Source organism: Carya illinoinensis, chromosome 14, assembly GCF_018687715.1.
Source record: "Carya illinoinensis cultivar Pawnee chromosome 14, C.illinoinensisPawnee_v1, whole genome shotgun sequence".
In the NCBI taxonomy this organism is placed as follows: Eukaryota; Viridiplantae; Streptophyta; class Magnoliopsida; order Fagales; family Juglandaceae; genus Carya; species Carya illinoinensis.
This window is the reverse complement of record NC_056765.1, coordinates 23,321,345-23,340,584: the sequence shown is the minus strand read 5'-3', so window position 1 is coordinate 23,340,584 and position 19,240 is coordinate 23,321,345. Positions and strand designations below refer to the sequence as shown.

The 19,240-nt window shown below is 36.2% G+C and overlaps 1 protein-coding gene across 3 annotated transcripts; it reads left to right on the top strand.

The window, feature by feature from the left end:
• Positions 1–668: 668 nt before the first annotated feature.
• LOC122294528 (dnaJ homolog subfamily C member 8) lies at positions 669–19,039 on the top strand. 3 transcript variants are annotated; one of them, XM_043103332.1, is made up of 9 exons: positions 669–858; positions 14,188–14,278; positions 14,394–14,454; positions 15,486–15,563; positions 15,727–15,800; positions 16,834–16,947; positions 17,044–17,151; positions 18,308–18,346; positions 18,709–19,039. In XM_043103332.1, exons 1-9 carry the CDS (start codon positions 770–772, stop codon positions 18,793–18,795), a joined length of 741 nt encoding a protein of 246 aa, XP_042959266.1. In that variant the 5' UTR covers positions 669–769; the 3' UTR covers positions 18,796–19,039. The 3 variants fall into 3 exon arrangements, with proteins under 3 accessions (XP_042959266.1, XP_042959267.1, XP_042959265.1); XM_043103333.1 differs by lacking the exon at positions 18,709–19,039 and adding an exon at positions 18,537–18,641 and having other exon boundaries at positions 15,730–15,800; XM_043103331.1 differs by lacking the exon at positions 18,709–19,039 and adding an exon at positions 18,537–18,641.
• Positions 19,040–19,240: the final 201 nt, after the last annotated feature.

The following is a 19,240-nucleotide window of genomic DNA, read 5'->3' as shown; positions in this document are numbered from 1 at the left end:
TGACGCATATTTATTTTGAAAAAATTAAGTAAATGTGACTCGCATGAAAAAAATAATTTTCTAATAATATACTCCACTCTTTTTTAAAAGAAATGCGTGATGTTTGCATAATTTATGACTGTATTTAATATTACTTGAGTAATATTATCTTACATCTTAAAATTTGTCCTCCAATCTTATTTTAATAATAACGGTAAAAGACCCTAATGGATAAAATATAAAATTATTTAATTTAGAGAAAAATCATGAGAGAAATAAGTATAATGCAAGCACCATTGCCTTGATTTTGTAAATTAAAAAAGAGTTATTTTCTTCATAAATAAAGATATTTGATGAAAAAAAGAGGATATTTTAAGTCGAATTCATGAATTGCATTCTTATCAAAGCTATTTCAATTTACTTTATTTAAATGTTTTGATTAAATTCTATATATTTTTCATTGAAAATAAATGATCTATTTTAATAAGTTAAGTTGTCATATTAAATAAATCATGAGACCCGTTTCAAGAACCGGTTTGGGAAAATCGGTTTTGGACTTGAAAGCCGATTCGCAAATTCGTGGTTTGGTCTGAGTCGTCTGACAAAAGCTTTTGAGAAATCATTGGGCCGAAGCCCAATCTATTCAAGAGCCCGGTCGCAAACCTCGAAAGGGCTAGGAAGCAAACAGATTTGCCATTTGCCTGCGTTTGTTAATTCTCAGACAGAGAGAGAGAGAGAGGGAGGGGAGGGGGAAAGTAGAGAGTGCGAAGCGTAAATTTAACGGACAAGGATGGGAGACGCAAGCATCGATGAAGATTTGCTTCTCAAGAACTTCTACGCCGAAGTCAGCGAAGTCGAGAGGGACAACGAAGTCCTCAGGTTCTCTCTCTCTCTACAATTTTCTATGTTTATATGAAAATGATAATTGTGTATTTGTTAGTTTTTTCTTGTATTTCAATTCAACTATTGGATTTGGCTTATGTGAAATTATTATTATTATTATTTGTTATTGTTATTATGATTATGCAGTCGGTGAGGTTTTCAGTTTATACTTGTGGCTAAATCCCTAAACTCTATCCTAAGCTGAAACATTTTGAATAATTGGTTTGATCTCAATATTTATGCTTTAACAATTTTTCTTCTTCGGAATCTAAATTATGCTGCATGCTGGAAACTTGGTGGATGTACGTGAATTGGGTCATGAATATCATGAATCAAATTTATTCTTATGGTCTTCCTTCAATCTCACCAGCAAGAACACAACCAGAACAGAATCAAGAATGCAAAACTCATTATACAAGACTCAGAACCAAGTAAAAGAAAACCATGAACATAGTTCTTTATTCTTGGAAGAGATTTTTGAGGAATCATTAACCTCCAAAGAATACTTCAATTCTTATCAAGTTCTCTAGTAAGAAAGTAAAATGCCGCGGTTATATAACATTTGATACAAAATGCAGCGCTGGAACCCTTCTCCATTCATGCCTCTGTTAATCTCCAAAACGCACTGTTCCACTTAAGTCTTCCATGCACCATTTTACACTTCCATTCTGTTAATACTGCTGCCCCTTCAAAACGCCCAGCACCACTTAATCCATATGCACCATTTTATCCTTCATTCTGGTAATATCGTTGCTCAGCCTCACATCACAGATCAGAACTCCACTCCAGCATCCCAAAACAGTACTCCTCTTCTCAAGTTTTCCCTCACAATGAATCATCTTGACTATTAGTTTGATCTCAATATTTATTATTTATAGCATACATAATTATATAATGGTTATCCCAATATTCTTAAATAATAACCCTTTCACCACTGGAGAAAGATAGCGGTCACACTTGAAAACTAGCTTACAAACATAATGTACATGGATTACATATATACTTTAACCAATATTCCCTTAGGCACAGTCGGAGGATTTTATTCATCTTATTGGATTTAGATGGATAAAATATGACCTCAAGACATTAGTGATAACAGGAAAAATGGTATAAATAGAAGATAACTATTAATGTCTGCATCAAAACTACTTCCATACCAATTGGCTCCTTGAAGGCCAAGAAAATAAAGAACTCACTGAAGCATCAACCTCCCAATCTGGTGCTACTATGATAAAAACTAACATTCTGCTGTATATTTTTTCTTACAAGTATGAAAGGTAATTTTATTAGATCGAATGAAATTGGCAAAGCCCATGTGCACAGGACGTATACAAAAGAAAACACCTAATTATATTCTAGGAAGTAGAAAGCAACAACAAAAAGTCATGAGCTGAAGCTCCATTAATCACTGAAGCAGAAAACCATTGCAATAAAGAGTATATAAAAAGATTCTGAATATCCTCAAAGGTGCACTCCTTATCATTGAAACACTGCTCGTTCCTTTCCCACCAAATGCACCACATAAGACACAAAGGAACCATCTTCCACACTGCAACCACTTGAGAATAACCATATAGCCTATTCCAACATGCAAGAAGATCCACCACTATTAAAGGCATCACCCAAGCCAACCCGATTCTACTAAAAACTCCATTCTACAAAGCCTTAGCCACCTCACAATGCAAAAGTAAATGATCCACAGATTCCCCATGTTTCTTACACATGAAACACCACTCCATAACAATAGGGCCACTCTTCCTCAAATTATCCATTGTCAAAATGTTCCCAAGCGATGCTGTCCGGATAAAAAAAAAAGTAACTTTGGAAGGCACATGAGACGTCCAAATACGCTTCCAAGGAAAAGGAGGACTTTGCTGAACAGTCAGCACCTTATAATATGACCGAACCATTAACTTTTTACTTCCCTTAGGCTTCCACAGCATTCTATCCCTCTCATTACCTCCAATACCCAGAGAATGTAAAAAGCTGAAAAAATCTTAAACATTATCAAGTTCCCAATTCTGTAAATAGCTCTAGTAAAACAGACATCCCACTGCAAGGATTGATTCGAGGGGACTAACAAATCAGAAGCAGATGCATGCTGACCATATACCATACAAAAAATAGGATAACACCCTATTAAGGGCCCAATCACCACACCAAACATCAAACCAAAATTTGATTCTAGAACCCTCTCCAACATCATAGCTGACATGTTTAGCAAAACTCTCCCACCCTTTCCTAATGAACTTCCCAAGACTCACACCATAAGCCTTCCTAACCTCCTTAGAACACCAACTCCCCCAATCATTTCAATATTTCTGGTCAATAACCTCTCCCCACAACGATGCCCCTTCCGATTGATATCTTCCTTGCCATTTGCCCAACAAAGCCTTACTGAAAATTCTCAAGTTACGAACCCCCAAACCTCCAAATGATAGAGGAGTACAAACTTTATTCCAACTAACAAGGTGGAATTTATTTTCCGCTTCCGTTCACCCCACAGAAATGCACGAAATTACTTCTCAATCCAATCTATTACGCTTGGCAGGCAATGGAAATAAAGAAAGAAAGTAGGTTGAGAGATTGGAAAGTGTACTTTTAATTAAGGTGATTCTGCCTCCCAATCCAACTAGCCAACCTCTTCTCAATCTTCTCAAACATCCCAACCCAAATAGCCTTAGCCTTAAAAGATGCCCCCAACGGAAGGCTTAAATATTTCATTGGTAAAGAAGCAACTTTACAGCCCAAAAAACTCACCAAACAATTAATATTCCGCACCTCCCCCACCGAAACCATCTCCGACTTACCCAAATTAACGTTCAGGCTTGAAACAATTTCAAAACATAATAACATAGCCCTAAGGCTTGAATCTTCCCACAATCCGCATCACAAAAATAAGAGTGTCATCTACAAAAAAGAAGGTGAGAAAGTATGGAAGTCCCATCATTAGCATTTCCCACCAAAAAACCGGAGAGAAACACCCCCCCCCCCAAACAAAAAAAAAGTATCCTCTTCACCATACGACCCAACGCCTCCATGATAATAACAAAGAGGAAAGGGGATGATAGATTCCCCTGTCTCAAACCACGAGAACAATGGAAAAAGCCACATGGATTACCATTAACTAACACTAAAAACCGAGTAGTAGAGACACAATGTCTAATCCATGCACACCACCTCTCCCCAAAACCACATCTCCCAAGCATATAGAAAAGAAAATCCCAATTTATTTGGTCATACGCCTCTTCCATATCAAGCTTACAAAGAACACCAAGAACACCCTCCCTCAATCGAGTGTCTAAACGTTCATTGGCAACATGAACAAAATAAAGTATTTGCCTTCCCCATACAAAAGCATTTTGGTGCTTAGAGATAATTTGCTCCATAACCGTACTCATACGGTTAGCAAGCACCTTCGAAATTATTTTATAAACTCCACTTACTAGGACGAAAATCCTTCAACTCATAAGCCTCAGATTTCTTAGGAATGAGAGCAATGAAGTTGGCATTAAAAGATTTTTAAAATTGGGTAAGGAAAAAAATTCCTGGAAAACCCACATCACATTCGGGCCAGGGGCTTTATCTTCAACCGTCCCACTAAAGAGATGATAGACCTCATTTTTGTCAAACTGCCTCTCCAACCAACTCGCACTAATAGGATCAAGTGAACCAAAGGTCAAACCATCAAGTTTAGGTCTCCAATCAGCTGATTCAGTTAAAAGAGCTTCATAAACTACACAATATGATCTTGAATCTCAGGAGGAGATGAAAACACACTGTTATCAGGGTGAAGCAATTCAATAGTATTACCACACCTATGTGAGTTGGCCATTCTATGAAAAAATTTAGTGCATTTATCTCCCTTCTTTAACCAAAGAGCCCTAGACTTTTTCCTCCAAGCGATCTCTTCCCTCAACAAGACCCTCTCATGGTCGTTTTTGATGGTTAATAAAGAAAATTTTATTACCAAGAATACGCAAAGAAGCCACATCAAGTACAAAGCAATCATCTTCCCTATGGCAGCCACACGTGTTCTCCCCTCAAAACCATTCCAACATGCAAGAAGATCAACCACTTCCTTACGCATCACCCAAACATAGCTGTTCAACCAAAAATCTCATTCCACAAAGACTTTGCCACCTCACAATGAATAAAGAGATGGTTTATAGACTCACCATATTTCTTGCACATGAAGCACCAATCAACCACACACTACCATGCTTTCTTAGATTATCCGTGGTCAGAATTTTACCAAGAGCTACCAACCAACAGAAGGGCGCCACCTTAGTAGGTACCTTCACTCTCCAGATGCTTTTCCAAGGAAACTCAAAAGCACAATGATAGGTTAATACCTTATAATATGAACTAACCGAAAACCTGGAATTTCCTGCCTTATCCCATAACAATCTATCTGCCCTTCCCTGTACAACCTTTGAATTATAAAGTCTTCCCAAAAAATCTGAAACTTAATTTGTAACGCCCCAATCCTGGAGATCCAAAATATTTCTATTTTATTATTAGGTAACTCCTGTTATCTAATAATCAAACTCAACAATTTCTATTTTATTCTCCATATCCAAAATATATTAGCAAAGACTCCAAATTAACATAAATTCCTCTAATATGATTAACTACAAATACTAATGCATCAGTACATTAACCCAAATAAAATAGATCAAACTTCTCCATATGTCTCAAGTAACATAATAAAAAGAAATAGAGTTTACATAAGTCTTCATATCTTTATAATTATCTAAACATACTGAAATCCATATACTGAAGAAATAAAACACCAACAGCATTAGTACTCGAGGTACTCAATTACTATTCTCAGCTAATCTTGCCCACGTACTTGTACTGATCCTCAATTGAACCCAAAGTCATTTGAAATATTGTGAACATAAAGAGGTAAGTTATTAACAACTCAGTAAGCAAAGAAACTATACTAGTATGTAAACATAAGCATTTACAGAGTTCAAAATGCATAACAAAACTTTTACTTTCAAAATGCAGAATCAGAACATTTGCTTTCAAAATGCAGAATCAAAAACTTATTACAAAATATTAGAGTGAACTTTTTGAAAAACATTCTTATTCAAAAATCTTTTGGCATATCATAAACCGAATCATCATCTTCATGTTATATCAGAGCATCATATCGGGATAGACCATGTTTAACCACCTTGGTAGGGTTATAAAAAATCATTATACCCGTGGCTGGGCCTTATATCATGTTTAACCCTTGTGGTAGGGTTATAAACCAGCATTATATCTATGGCTGGGCCGTATACCATATTTAAACTCCGTGGTAGGGTTATAAACCACCATTATGCCTGTGGTGGGACCGTATGCCACTATTATATACATGGTGGGGCCTTAATAGAAATAGAATAGATATATCATCGGAACTAGATCATATTCAAATACAAAATCAACAATTTATGCCAAGATTTTCAGATTACATGTCATATCAAACAGAATACTGAGTAGCTTTAGATCATTTCACATATTCAAAATAACAGAATCAAAACATCTTCATTTAATCAAAGCAACTTTATGGATCTCATATTCGCTCTTTTTACAAAGTTCAAAAACAGTATGTTAAAATAAGCTCATATCTACACCAGTCATGACAAAAATACTCTTTCATATAGTGTTCATGAATAATGCCGAACAAATAACTGAGGTTGTTTTTTACATTTCTTTTAAAAAGCAAACATGCATATTTTACTTATAAAAAAAAATGCATATTTTGAAAGTCAACCTCATTTCATTATCTTTTTATGCAAAATCTAGTATAGGAACCCCGCTTACCTCAACTTTTGCAACGTGATATCTTAGTCTTGAGTTTGACCTCTTAAGTATTTCACCACCAAATCAGAAAAATATTCATTGAGTTTCAATAATTGAAATTCATCACCACTAACTTTATCAACTATTTCTGTACATGAATAAGTCAACCAAAAGTAGCCATGTAATCCAACTCCCGCGGCTATACTTACATCAAGTGAATATTCATACTTTGTTAACCAACTGACTCTCTACATGTCCCAACATCAAATATTCAAGAATAAATATAATACCCAAATCAAACAGCCCCCAAGTCACTCATTAACTCTTAAAAGTAACTTATAAACCTACCATAACCAACGTCCAATTCAAACTATCAATACATAATCCCAACACAGCCCACATATAGCTCAAAACAACAAATCAGAAATTCCCGGACAATCACATAAGCCCATACTGCAACACACCCCTAATGGCCATAATATCTCAACAACCAACGTCTTCACCCAAATGGCAACAAACCAACCCTAACCTTCACGTATCAATCCAACCACCAACACATTAATCCCACCAGCAACACGACAGTCTCAATCTCCAACCCAACTCAACACCAGTAAACTACTACAAATCAGTACCATAACTCCACATAATTCAAGGTTTAATCATACAAACCCACCATCACAATAATATATTGCAAAGAGGAGAGGAATTACGATACCTAACTTCATATGATGATGTGTGGGGTTAGGGAGTGACACCCACTGCCTAGAGATGAGAGATTACTTCTCTACTTTCACTTGGCAGCAAGACTCAAGGAGGTTCACACGATTAGACCAGAACGCGGCAACCAATACCCAACAAGAGTAATATTGCACAACTATACAGCGGAGGAAGTATACACATAAAATAAAATAAATTAAAATAAATAAATAAAACAATAATAATAAAAATACATTTGTAAACACTTCATATGGATAGATGAACACCAAGAGAATGAGAGGTTTCGGATTTAGAGAGAGAGACAGCTAGACTTACCAGTGTTCACACGGTGGATTACTGTGGCTGAAATCAGCTGAGGTAAAGAGAAACTCTGAAATTGTTCAATGATGAGAGGGAGGGACAGATGAGGTGAAATAGAATAGAGGTGTGAGAGTTGAAAACAAAGTAAGAGAAATGGAAACAAGCTTACCAACATTGATGTGAGGTGGCTGGCAATTATTTACATCTACCATGAGTATACTTGACGGCGACACTAATCCTCAGAGACCCAAAACCGTACACTTTGAAATTACGAAATTTTCGTGTGTGTGAGAGAGAGAGAGAGAGAGAGAGAGAGAGTTACCGTCATCCACAACACAACTATGCTAGTGAGGAGGCTTGATGGCAAGTTTTCGTCATGGGCTTGGCAACACCAAACGGGAAAGCACCGAAACTTGAAGGAGTTCGCAAGAGGGTGAGAGAGAGTGTGAGAGAGTAATAGTTTGTTGAAAAGAAGTTTTTGAGAGTGAGATGCAAACCAAGTAATTGCTGGGATGTGGGGGTATATGGGATTCAGGGGGAGAGAAATGGGGAAGAGAAAATCTCAGGAGGAAGAAGAAGAAAAACTGAAGGTGACACTCATCAAAATGGCGTCGTCTGGGGATTCAAGGGTGGGTTTGTCGTGGGCCTGGGTCTAGGTCTGAGCTTGGGCCCTAGGTTGAGAATTACATTACTCACCTCCCAATCATTAACATCTCTAACAAAATGTACATTCCAATGAATATTATCATTCGTACAAGAAAAAGAATCTGCTACCACAACATTTTGATCCCTAGCAATCCTAAACAAAGAAGGAAAATTAATCTTACGAATAGAATTCCCACACCAAATGTCATGCCAAAATAGCTACCTTTTTCCATCCCCCACCTAAAATTTAATATGACTAGAAAAATCCCTCCACAAACTCACCCCATACAATCCTCTCAATCCTCCTTGCTACCCTTGCCGAAAAAGGAAAAAGAGAAAGAAAATAAGTCAGAAGATTAGATAGCGTGCTTTTAATCAAGTTTATTCTCCCCCCTTTAGACAAATATTTCTTCCATCCAGCTAATCTCCTTTTGATCTTCTCAATCACCCCATCCCACATAGTGACAGATTTATGAGTAGCCCCCCAAGGGAAGAACAAGATATCTTATAGGCATCGAAGATGCCCTACATCCCAAGTTAGGGGTGCGCGATGTGAGGGTCTTCAATAAAGCACTTTTGGGGAAATGGTTGTGGTGATACCATAAGGGGAAGGTTTATGACGAGAAGTCATAGATGCTAAGTATGGGAGTATGATGGGGGGATGATGTTCTAAGGAAGTTAGAGGCATACATGGTGTGGGCTTGTGGAAAAATATTAGAGCTGGATGGGGAAGATTCTCCAAGTGTTTCAGATTTGCAATTGGAAGAAGTAATAGAGTTTAATTTTTGGCATGATGTCTGGTGCGGTGAAAGGGTCTTAAAGCAGGTGTATCCCACACTCTACCAGATTTCTTGCGACAAAGAGGCTGTTGTGGTTGACTTAGTGGTAATATCTAATGGTGCTGTCCATTGCAATGTAAGTTTCTTGAGAGCTGCTCATGATTGGGAGTTGGATATGCTTGCTGATTTCTTTGACTCGTTATATGCAATATCGATGATGGGCAGTGAGATGGAGAATAGAATGATTTGGTATTTGAATGGAAATTACAAATTTTTGGTGCGCTCTTTCTACAAGGCCCTCTTGGGAGTATCTAATGATCATAATTTTCCTTGGAAGGCTATATGGCAATGTAAAGTACCTTCTAAGATCACTTTCTTTGTATGGACTGCATCTCTTGGGCAGATCCTCACGTCAGATAATCTGAGAAAACATGGTCTTATCATAACAGATTGGTGTTTTCTGTGCAAGAGTGATGGGAAATCAGTGGATCATCTCTTGTTACATTGTGAGGTGGCCAGATGTTTATGGAATGAGATTCTTAATAGGACAGGGATGGCTTGGGTCATGCCCAGAAGAGTTAGGGATATTCTGGGGTGTTGGACATCAATTAGGAGGAATACACAAATAGCTGCTGTGTGGAGAATGATCCCTCCTTGCATTATGTGGTGCTTGTGGCTAGAGAGAAATAAGAGGTTCTTTGAAGACATTTAGCGTTCTTTGGATGAGCTGAAGCGATTCTTCTACAATACTTTACTTTCTTTGGCTTCGGCCATTATTTTTGTAATATGGATAATTTTCATGACCTGCTTGTATCTCTCACTGGTACCTAGATGTAATTAGGCATGCTCTTTGTATACTTTCGGTGTACTTCGTGTTCACCTTTACTTCAATAAAATTTTACTTTCACCTGTTGGAAGAGAAAAAAAAAAAGAGATACCCTACATCCCATAATATTGGCCAGATCTGAAAATTTTGGAATGGCACCCACTGGAACAATTTCAGATTTGGATAAGTTGACAAGTCCTGAAACAGTTTCAAAACATAACAAAACTGCTCTCATAGCACGAAGATGTTCTTGATTAGGCTCACTAAACATCAGCGTATCATCAACAAAGAGCAAATCAGAGACTTTTAAACATCTTTGAGTCTCTTCTCCCACTTTTAAACTCTAAGACCCACCAAGATCAATCACCACTTCTTTTTTCCTCAACAATGCCTCCCCGGAAATTACCTCATTCTTCTCCTCAACCTCCAAAGCTTGCAACTCGTCCAAAGGGAATTGTTCTTATTGTCAATATTCATGAAAACTTCAACATTCCACTTCTTCAAATCAAGCTTCAAAGCTTTAAGTTTGCCTGCAAGAATAAAACTGGGGGTACTCGAGAGCTTTAAGCTTTAAGTTTGCCAGTCCGTCATAGGTGGCACGGCTCAAGTCTCATATTTTTGGTTGGGATAGAATCTGATATCATTTGTAACATCCCAATGGAAGACCCAAAGCACATGGCCTATACTCCAAAAGGACTAGTCAATGATACAATTGGAGCACACTAGAACCTTATAAGGAGCAAGAACTTTTCAAGCAATATGGGATCCTATTCATTAAGTATTCTTATCCTTATCATATGGGGTATCACAACAGCAGACTTCAGCTTACCCCCATCATCCTCCTTAAAATCCTCTGAGCTCATGGAGCCCATGCCAACACCACCCACTACAACATAAAATCCACTTTTTCCTTCATGTCCAATAGAACATTCTGCATGGCCATCAATGTGAACCCCTCTCCATCCCCTGACGAGCCACCCTTGGAAAACCAACCATCACCCTTGAGAAGCTTATTCAACTGTATTTCTTGGCTGCACCTCTTCACCACCAGCCACCCCACGAGCCTCCTTTCTACCTTCCATAATCGGCGGCGGCTTCTTCAAGACCTCTACAAAAAATCCCTTCCTTCCAACAACTTCTTGATTGGAAGAAGCAATCTTCACAGGTGCTATATTGTTCACACCCGAAACAGAGGAGATATTGATAGCCTCTCTCGATGACTCTGCAAACTTCCTCCACCCCTCACCCTTTGAACCTTCTAGAACAACGATGAGGCCACGTCTCATTTCTTGCCCATATTCCAACAGTGTCAAATACCGATCATATCTGTTATGTCATCTTTGGATCACCAACACTTGATTCCCCCTGCCCTTTGAACCTTCCGGAGCAGAGATGGAGCCACATCTCATTTCTTGCCCATATTCTGACAGCATCAAATACAGACCGTATATGTTATGACATCTTTGGACCACCAACACTTGATTCTATTTTTGATGAGTTTTGTAAAACCCGAACCAACTGACTCTCCACAAGCTCCCACCGCCAAAGCCAACTAGTCCATGGCAGAAACATTAATCGAAATAAACTTTTGAAACCCTGCGACTACTCTCAGTAATCCTCCACCATTGATGATTTTGACGTTTAAAATCAAAGAGCTTTTGGTCCATCAGTAGCTTCCGACACGAACCCAACTAAAACAAACCCTGCACCAGAACAGCCCAGGATACTTGCTGAATATATATTATTACCCAACATCTCCAAATTATACCCCTCTGAAGCATTCTTTACAGGAGCACTATTGTAATACACCAGATTGTGTATAAGAAGAGAATAGGATCTCTAATTGCTTAGGAAGGAGAAGTTTTGCCCTTATGTAATATTTACTAGTCCTTTTGGAGCATGGGTCCAATGTGGCTTGGGCCTTTTTTGGGTCATTGCAACGATACACCTCCAAGAAGACTTCCTTAAGGATCCTATTGCCATACCAATTCTAAAACTGCCCAACCTGTCGTATATTCTTCCATTGGCCTACTCCATGTTGCCCTAGGACCTCATTTACAATTTTTGAAAAATGGAGGTAACCTCAAAACAAAAAGTTTGGGGGAGAGGAATGGTGGTTGATGAGAGGAATGGTGGAAATCAACCACCTTAGGTTGTACTCAATAAAGGAGCTCTAAGACCAAGACAAATGAAAACAATTATATTGAAATAAAATCTGGTTTGATCCCCACAATTGGCCCCCATTTGAGAAATAGTTTATGGAAGGACAAATGAAAACCCAAATAACAGACAAGCACCATATGACTCCTAGTGCCTTTTGCCTCGATATCTGGGATACAATACAAGCTGTTAGACTGTTAAAGTCCGTATTTCTACAGATACGGCTAGGTTATTCAATTTTGTATGTGTCAAGCTTGGGGTTGCCCTAAGTAAGGGAAGATAATGCAAAATGATTAGCTGTTGTCAACTACTTCAATGGTTTTGGCTTTAAAAATTTATAGATGCTTGATTTTAACCCTAGTTCGTTGGGAGATGTAACACCGCCTTCCCGTAAGGTTAGGACAGCTACATCATGACATTAAATAGCACCAAGTATGAGAGATCCATGAATTATGATACCCCTAACATAACTTTTTTCTTTTATAAGTAAAAACTTATTAATATCAATAGGCGTTTTTTTGAGGGTGCAGCCCTAACTTAATGGAAATTCTTATTCAAAAAACACTATCAAGTGTGGCAAACTCAATTAACCTAAAACAAACAAATTATCCAAAATATCATCATAATTAAAGCCTAGTACCTGTGTTCGAGCACTTATTATAGCTTGAGTAAGTAATGGTCTCCAAAACTAGTTTTGGCCTACCAAATCCTCATCATCAAAACCTGGGAGATTTAAAACATAAAAAACAAAATAAGTCGAGTACTCGGTAAGTAATCACAAGGATCCTGTTTTCATTCCCTTGGCCACAGGTGGAATCACGTTAAAGATATGTATATCACTAGATAGATCAGGTGTACTTAGGTGAGCCAATCTCAGGGGACCATACAAGAAGGCTACACCTGGCAAAGCTTTGATACTGTTGCATATCAGTCATAAGGCCGAGAAAACATTACAAATCCTTTACAGGCCTTCATAAAGTCACAAGTTTTTCCTTTCCTTTCTTTTTCTTCGTTTCCTTTCTTTTGTTTTGCGTTTCATTCATTATCATAAGTATTTATTCTCTTTTGACCTATCAAAAATTCATTATCATAAGTATGTATTACATTTTTGTTTCCTATCACAGCTGAAGAATGCACATAAAATCATTTATTTTTCACATGGTATTATTGGATGATAAAGCATGCTATCAATGGAAGGCTACATTGCATCATAGTACATGAAAAAAGTTTTAGAAAAAAAATTGCATCAACATTTTGAATAAAGTATGGCCATGGTCATATCTATTTACCTTATTTCATAAGCTTGCATAAGAACAAATTTTCTTGAGCAATATGTAAAACATTCATAACTATTTGATCAATTCCATTTTTACACATGCTTTTCTGATTGAAATTAGATTTTGTTTTCTTTTATTAAACACTTGTATTTTCAAACAGGATAACCCTTTTGTTTGTGTATGATCATTTGGGTGGTGTTTGTGTTTGTATAGCCAGCCATGTGATTATGGAGTTTCACTTGTTGTAACTCGAAAGTGTGTCTCAATACTTAAGAAAAAAATTAGTTATCGTAAGGATGACTCATTGGCCCCATACTCAAAACGTTCTTTGAGCGAGATCTAAACATCAACCTTAGGAGCTGTCAGAGTGTAATAACCTATAGTGTTTTAATATTTCCCATCCTTTTATGCATACATCATCCCCACCAACATAACCAAGGCACAATTACCTATATTATATTGTCTAATGTGAATTTGTTTGGATGCAAAGTTATGGGGTGTTTGGAATCCTTAAAGATTACTCCATTTTGATGGACTTGAGTAAAGGGAATCCACCTCTTTTCATTTTTTTTTTCTAAATACATAATATAAATCTATATAAATTAGGGTTTATTTTTCTACACTCTTGTCCCATCGTCTGCCTCCTGGAAAAGGTTTGCTTTCCTCAGGTTATGTTTGTATCGTACAGTTTCTATAAAATTGCATATATTTGTCGTTTGATATCAAATGTGATGCTGAATTGTCAATTATGCTCTTTTCAGTATAAATGTCATGCTATCTGATGATTAATTTCTCATTATCTTTTGAATATTTGATATATCCACAGGATCCTTTCCTGTTTCAAGTTAAATCCGTTTGATTTTCTAAACCTACCATTTGATTCGTCTTTAGAAGATGTTAAGAAGCAGTACCGGAAGGTAATTCTTACAACAAATGAAATCAGATTGACCAATTTTGTTTCTTGTTTTTTTCCTTACTGCTTATCTTTCTAATCAACCTTTTATGGGCATATTCAATGTTAAACATTCATAGTTATCTTTGCTGGTCCACCCTGATAAATGCAAGCATCCACAAGCAAAAGAGGCATTTGGAGGTATAGAAATCTATGCTTTGTACGTTTTCTAGTGCACAAAATATGATCCCCTGGTTAACTGCTTATCTTTGTTAAAGTTCTTTATGACATCTTGGGAATCTGGAATCTTGTTCAAAAGATTTCTACATGTATATAAACACTTACAAATTTATTTTTATATAATTATCAATCTAAACTAGAGAGAATTACCATATCAGGTGCATTAATGGATTTTTATAATTTCCTATGAAGACTTTTTTCTTTCTATAGCATAATGATTTCATTTCTTGAATCTTTTTTTCTGCTTTTGTGGTAAACACAACCTAAAAGGAGGATAAAGGAGGATTTTACCGGACGGTTTTGTTGCAGGAAGAGAGACTGCTTTAGTTACAAATATGGCTATTTATTGATGCTATGTTCTAGTTGTGAGTTGTAAACTGCATGCTAGGTTTTTCAAGCTCAGTCAAATTTGCAATGCACTCTAGTTACAAACATTAGAGATTTCTGTTATCATCATCTATGCACTCTAAAGAGAGCAACAGCTCCTGGTTTTTGTTTTTCAAAATTTTCTTTCTATACTTTGATTCTTTGAGATTTGTGGGGATGGGATTCAATAGTTTCGAAGTTACCTGTATCCATTAAGGTGGGTCATTGGTGAATTTTTTACCTGAAGCTTATTTATTACTTCTATACACCTTTTTTCTTTTAGATGTTATCATTGGCTGTTGAGCATAGCCCTGCCAGTAAAGTGGGTAAAGAGGGAGGAGAAGTTGGTTCTGTAGTAATATGGTGGGATTTAAATTGGTAAGATTAGTAATGGCTTGTAGTCTTAACATGTAGTTGTGTTACATAACTGTACAATAAGGATGATTTGGAAAGAAGTTTGTGTTTCACTGGGAAATTTTGATTTTGTAGTGTTTGGTTACCTTTTTTTATCTTTTGGATTATTGGAGAAGGAATATTGATGCAATTATTGAAAGTTTTATATATTTGTTTTATTAAATATATTATCGGAATTATTCACCAGTCTTGAGTTGTTGACTTGTGAGCAGCTTTGGCAAAAGCTCAACAACTCTTACTTGATCAAGAGGAAAGAGATTATATTCTTAGCCAAGTAAATGCAGCAAAAGGTTGGTACCATAGTTTCAATGATTTAGCCTCTTTGCAAATTTAACCTCTCCAAATTTGGAGAAAATTTCTGTATGCTCATGTTTTTTAACGTGGCTAGTCTATTCATAATTGTTTTGTATTAATTGAAAAAAGAGCTATTTCTTAATTTGATTTGAACTGCAGAAGAACTTAGAATGAAGAGAAAGAAGCAGTTAAGGAAAGATACAGCTTCTAAGATCAAGTCATTGGTTGACGAGGTATGTGGAATTTTGCATATCCATATCCTTGGACCTTGACACACACACATCTCTGCTTGTGTGTTTTGCATTTTTCCAATGTGAGTGCCAATTTTAGTTTTTAAGCTTTTGAGATCTAGATTTGGGCATATTTAAGTTAATCTGTTATTGACTGTGGGGTTGCTAATCCCTGTGACTATAAGGTGAAAAAAAAAATTATCTTGGCACATCTTCTTCTATAGATCTTTTTTCATTTTACTTTATAGAACATTTAGTGCAGTATATGCTATTGTTTTGTCTTGGTGCCTTCTCGTTTAACCCCATTATTTTCTCCAATACATTATTTGTTTCTGACTTATATATGTATGTTTACAGGGACGAATTTAGGGGGGCATTGATTCAGCTGACTTTTTCATTAATTTAATCAAAATTTATGTAAAAATAAAAATAAAAGATTATTAGATATGAATTTTTTTAATCCTAAATATGTTTTATTCTCCATAAATCATATATATGCTCATTGATTCATCATGTAAATCCATATTTTTTAATTTGATTTATTATGTTTTATATATGTTTAAATTAGTTTTAAATATCATAATATGACTTTTCATGGGTCATTTTCTTTGCCTTTTAATTTGAAAACTTAAATTGAACAATATTGACAAGCCAAAAACTTTAAATCATAAACATTGTCAAGATTAGGTTTCGAAATAAAAATAAATTGAATGAACTTTTTCAGTTTTTAATATTGTTGAGATAAGGTTTCAAAACAAAATAAATGACAGCTTATAAATTATTAGCTAGTCTATATTGATCATAAGGAATGTGATAATTAATGGTCTTTGTTTGTTGAAGGAACATTGAGATCAATTGTCATGTTAAATTTTTTATTTTACATTCAAACTTGAAACTTCCTATATATTTATGCACGTTTATAAGTAATTTTTTAATTTTTATTATATACAAACTTTGATATATCCTATGCGATTGCCCTTCTCAATTCAAGGCTTCTGACACAACCTATTAACTAACCGCTTTGGTATGCTTAAAGGGAAAGTATGAGCAACAGTATGAGAGGTCAGAGGAATACCAGCGCCAGCTGAAATTAAAGGTCCAAGAAATATTGACACAGCAGGAATGGCGAAGGAGAAAAATGCAGATGAGGGTATGCTGAAAGCTCTTCCATCATCCTTGCTCCATTGGCTGTTTAAATTTTAGGCCTATATTGGGATGATCTTTGTTCCTTTTATGGTTTGTGAAGATTTCGGAAGAGGAAGGTAGATTGAAGAAGGATGAAGAAGAAACAAAAGAAATGTGGAAGAGAAAGCGTGAGCATGAGGAGCAATGGGAAGGAACAAGAGAACAGAGGGTCTGTTTCCATCTTTATCATTTAAAATTCATCTCTTTCTCACTATATACACACACATATTGTGTTTGTGTTCTTCAGTCCTATACGGGCATAATACGAACACGGTATCTTCTATTGTTAGTTCCTCAAACAAATTTCCCTTCCAGTTATATCTTGTGAAAGGTTTTAGGTTCTAGCCAGTATGTTACTCCAACCACTGTATTAAGAGTATTGAGTGTCCTCGAAGCCACCTTCATCTGGCACTGCCTAAGCACAAACCACATTTGCTTTTTGTAAGCTACATGAACCATTATTTGAATAGGTTGATCCTTTGACTTCTTTCTATGTTATTGTGCTTTTGCATTTTGTCAAAGATCTACTTCTTTAGATGGTTATGTAAAAGGCTTAAACTTATACTAAACAAAGAATGTCTTGCTTTGTTTCTGCTTCAAATAATGGAAAAACCTGAGTTGGCAGCTCTATTTTTCATGTTTTAGGTATGTTTTAATTATTTTCCTTGGCTGCAAAATAATATTCTTTAATGTTCTTATGTATGAGTTTTTTTGGTTGCAAAATATGCAACTGTGTGAATGGTTGATTTGGTATCATATTTGTAATCCCTAATGTTGAATATTATCCTCAGATTTTCATTCATTGAGTCCATATCAAAATTTTGCATTATTATTCAGTTTTTCTGCTACTACAGTTAAAACTACATGCCCACAAGCTGCAATAAACGTTAGTTCTCGAATGAGCCTTCAGCCATTAATAACGTTGAAAATTTCAATAACATTATTGAAAACTTTTGGTAACCAAACGAGGCCAAAACTGCTGCTACTTTCCTAACTTCATTGAGGTCTAGATAATGATGGTTAACCACTTCTTCATTTCACATGCTATATTGTGTTCCCTGAGTTTATGGTTTTTGTTCCTGTTGTCTGTTTTTACCAAATCCTATGCAATGTCATTGATTCTATTAATTATCCATAAAACATTATTTATCCTGTTATAAGATTCCTTATTGTTGGAGTTTGAATTCCTTATGTTGATGGCGCTCTGCAATAACTCCTGAATTTTATCACTAAAATATATATCTCCATTTTAAAACTAAAACGTCAATTTCTCTGCTAATATTTTTGCAATTCGGCTGTGTTTGTCTACCTTTTTTGGTCATCAGGTTTCAAGCTGGAGAGATTTTATGAAGAGTGGTAAAAAGGTGAGACAATGTTGTTGTTTTGGCTGTTTTTGTCTCTTTTTCCCTGACCTTTTATTTTTCTAACAAAAAAGCAAATGAGAATTGCTGAAACCCACCAAGAGTGGTGCGCCGGCTCTAGGTCACTCCCTTAGGCTCTGGTGTCAAATAGGTCTTTAGTTCTAACTATGGGACAATATTCTCTTGATAATAGCTAGGCCACTGCTGGGATTCTCCATTAGACCCTTTTCCAGGATTTATATCGACTATGGTTGGATCAATAGGATGGAATAAGCTTTACTAGCTCAGGCAGGACTTCCACCTTACCCTTTTCTCTCACTCACCAAAAACAAAATGCTGACAAAGATTGACTTGTGCATTTGCAGGGTAAGAAGGGTGAAATTAGACCTCCAAAGCTCAAGACAGAAGACCCTAATAAATCTTATGTTCAAAGGCCAGTAAAGCGAGGTTAATTGGCCTAATGCTTTTTTGATGGTTGTGCCATGATGACCCACGAAGCTTTTGGGAGTTCAAGAGGCTCTGCAAAACAGTGACTATCTATGAACAGGTTTATTGTTGTGTTGACAGCAGACCTAATTGGAACCATCTCTGTGTACGTAATTAAGTAAACCAAAATCATTGTAATGAATGATGGATCATAATTAGATAAGGGTTATTAAAGTATTGATCCCTGGATGCCATTAGGGGATTTTTTAATTAAGTTGCGTTCTGACATTCTTTTTTATTTCATACAATGTCATACTGGTTCAAATATTTTCGATATGTTTTTTTTTTCAATTTTTTTAATAATAGCCGTTGAAAACATAATATTTGATTCTAACCCAATTAATCCCAAGTTATCAGTTTATTAGGCGGAGATGAAAGTTCATTAATCCTTTTTGGTTCTCTTGTCAGAAA

What these genes read in the sequence shown, in the direction of transcription:
- LOC122294528 (XM_043103331.1), top strand. Translation starts at nt 770, where the DNA reads ATGGGAGACGCAAGCATCGATGAAGATTTGCTTCTCAAGAACTTCTAC. An exon ending in AGGGACAACGAAGTCCTCAG is followed by an intron (nt 859 to 14,187) that starts GTTCTCTCTCTC and finishes ATATATCCACAG; the next exon opens with GATCCTTTCCTGTTTCAAGT. An exon ending in AAGGAACAAGAGAACAGAGG is followed by an intron (nt 17,152 to 18,307) that starts GTCTGTTTCCAT and finishes TTTGGTCATCAG; the next exon opens with GTTTCAAGCTGGAGAGATTT.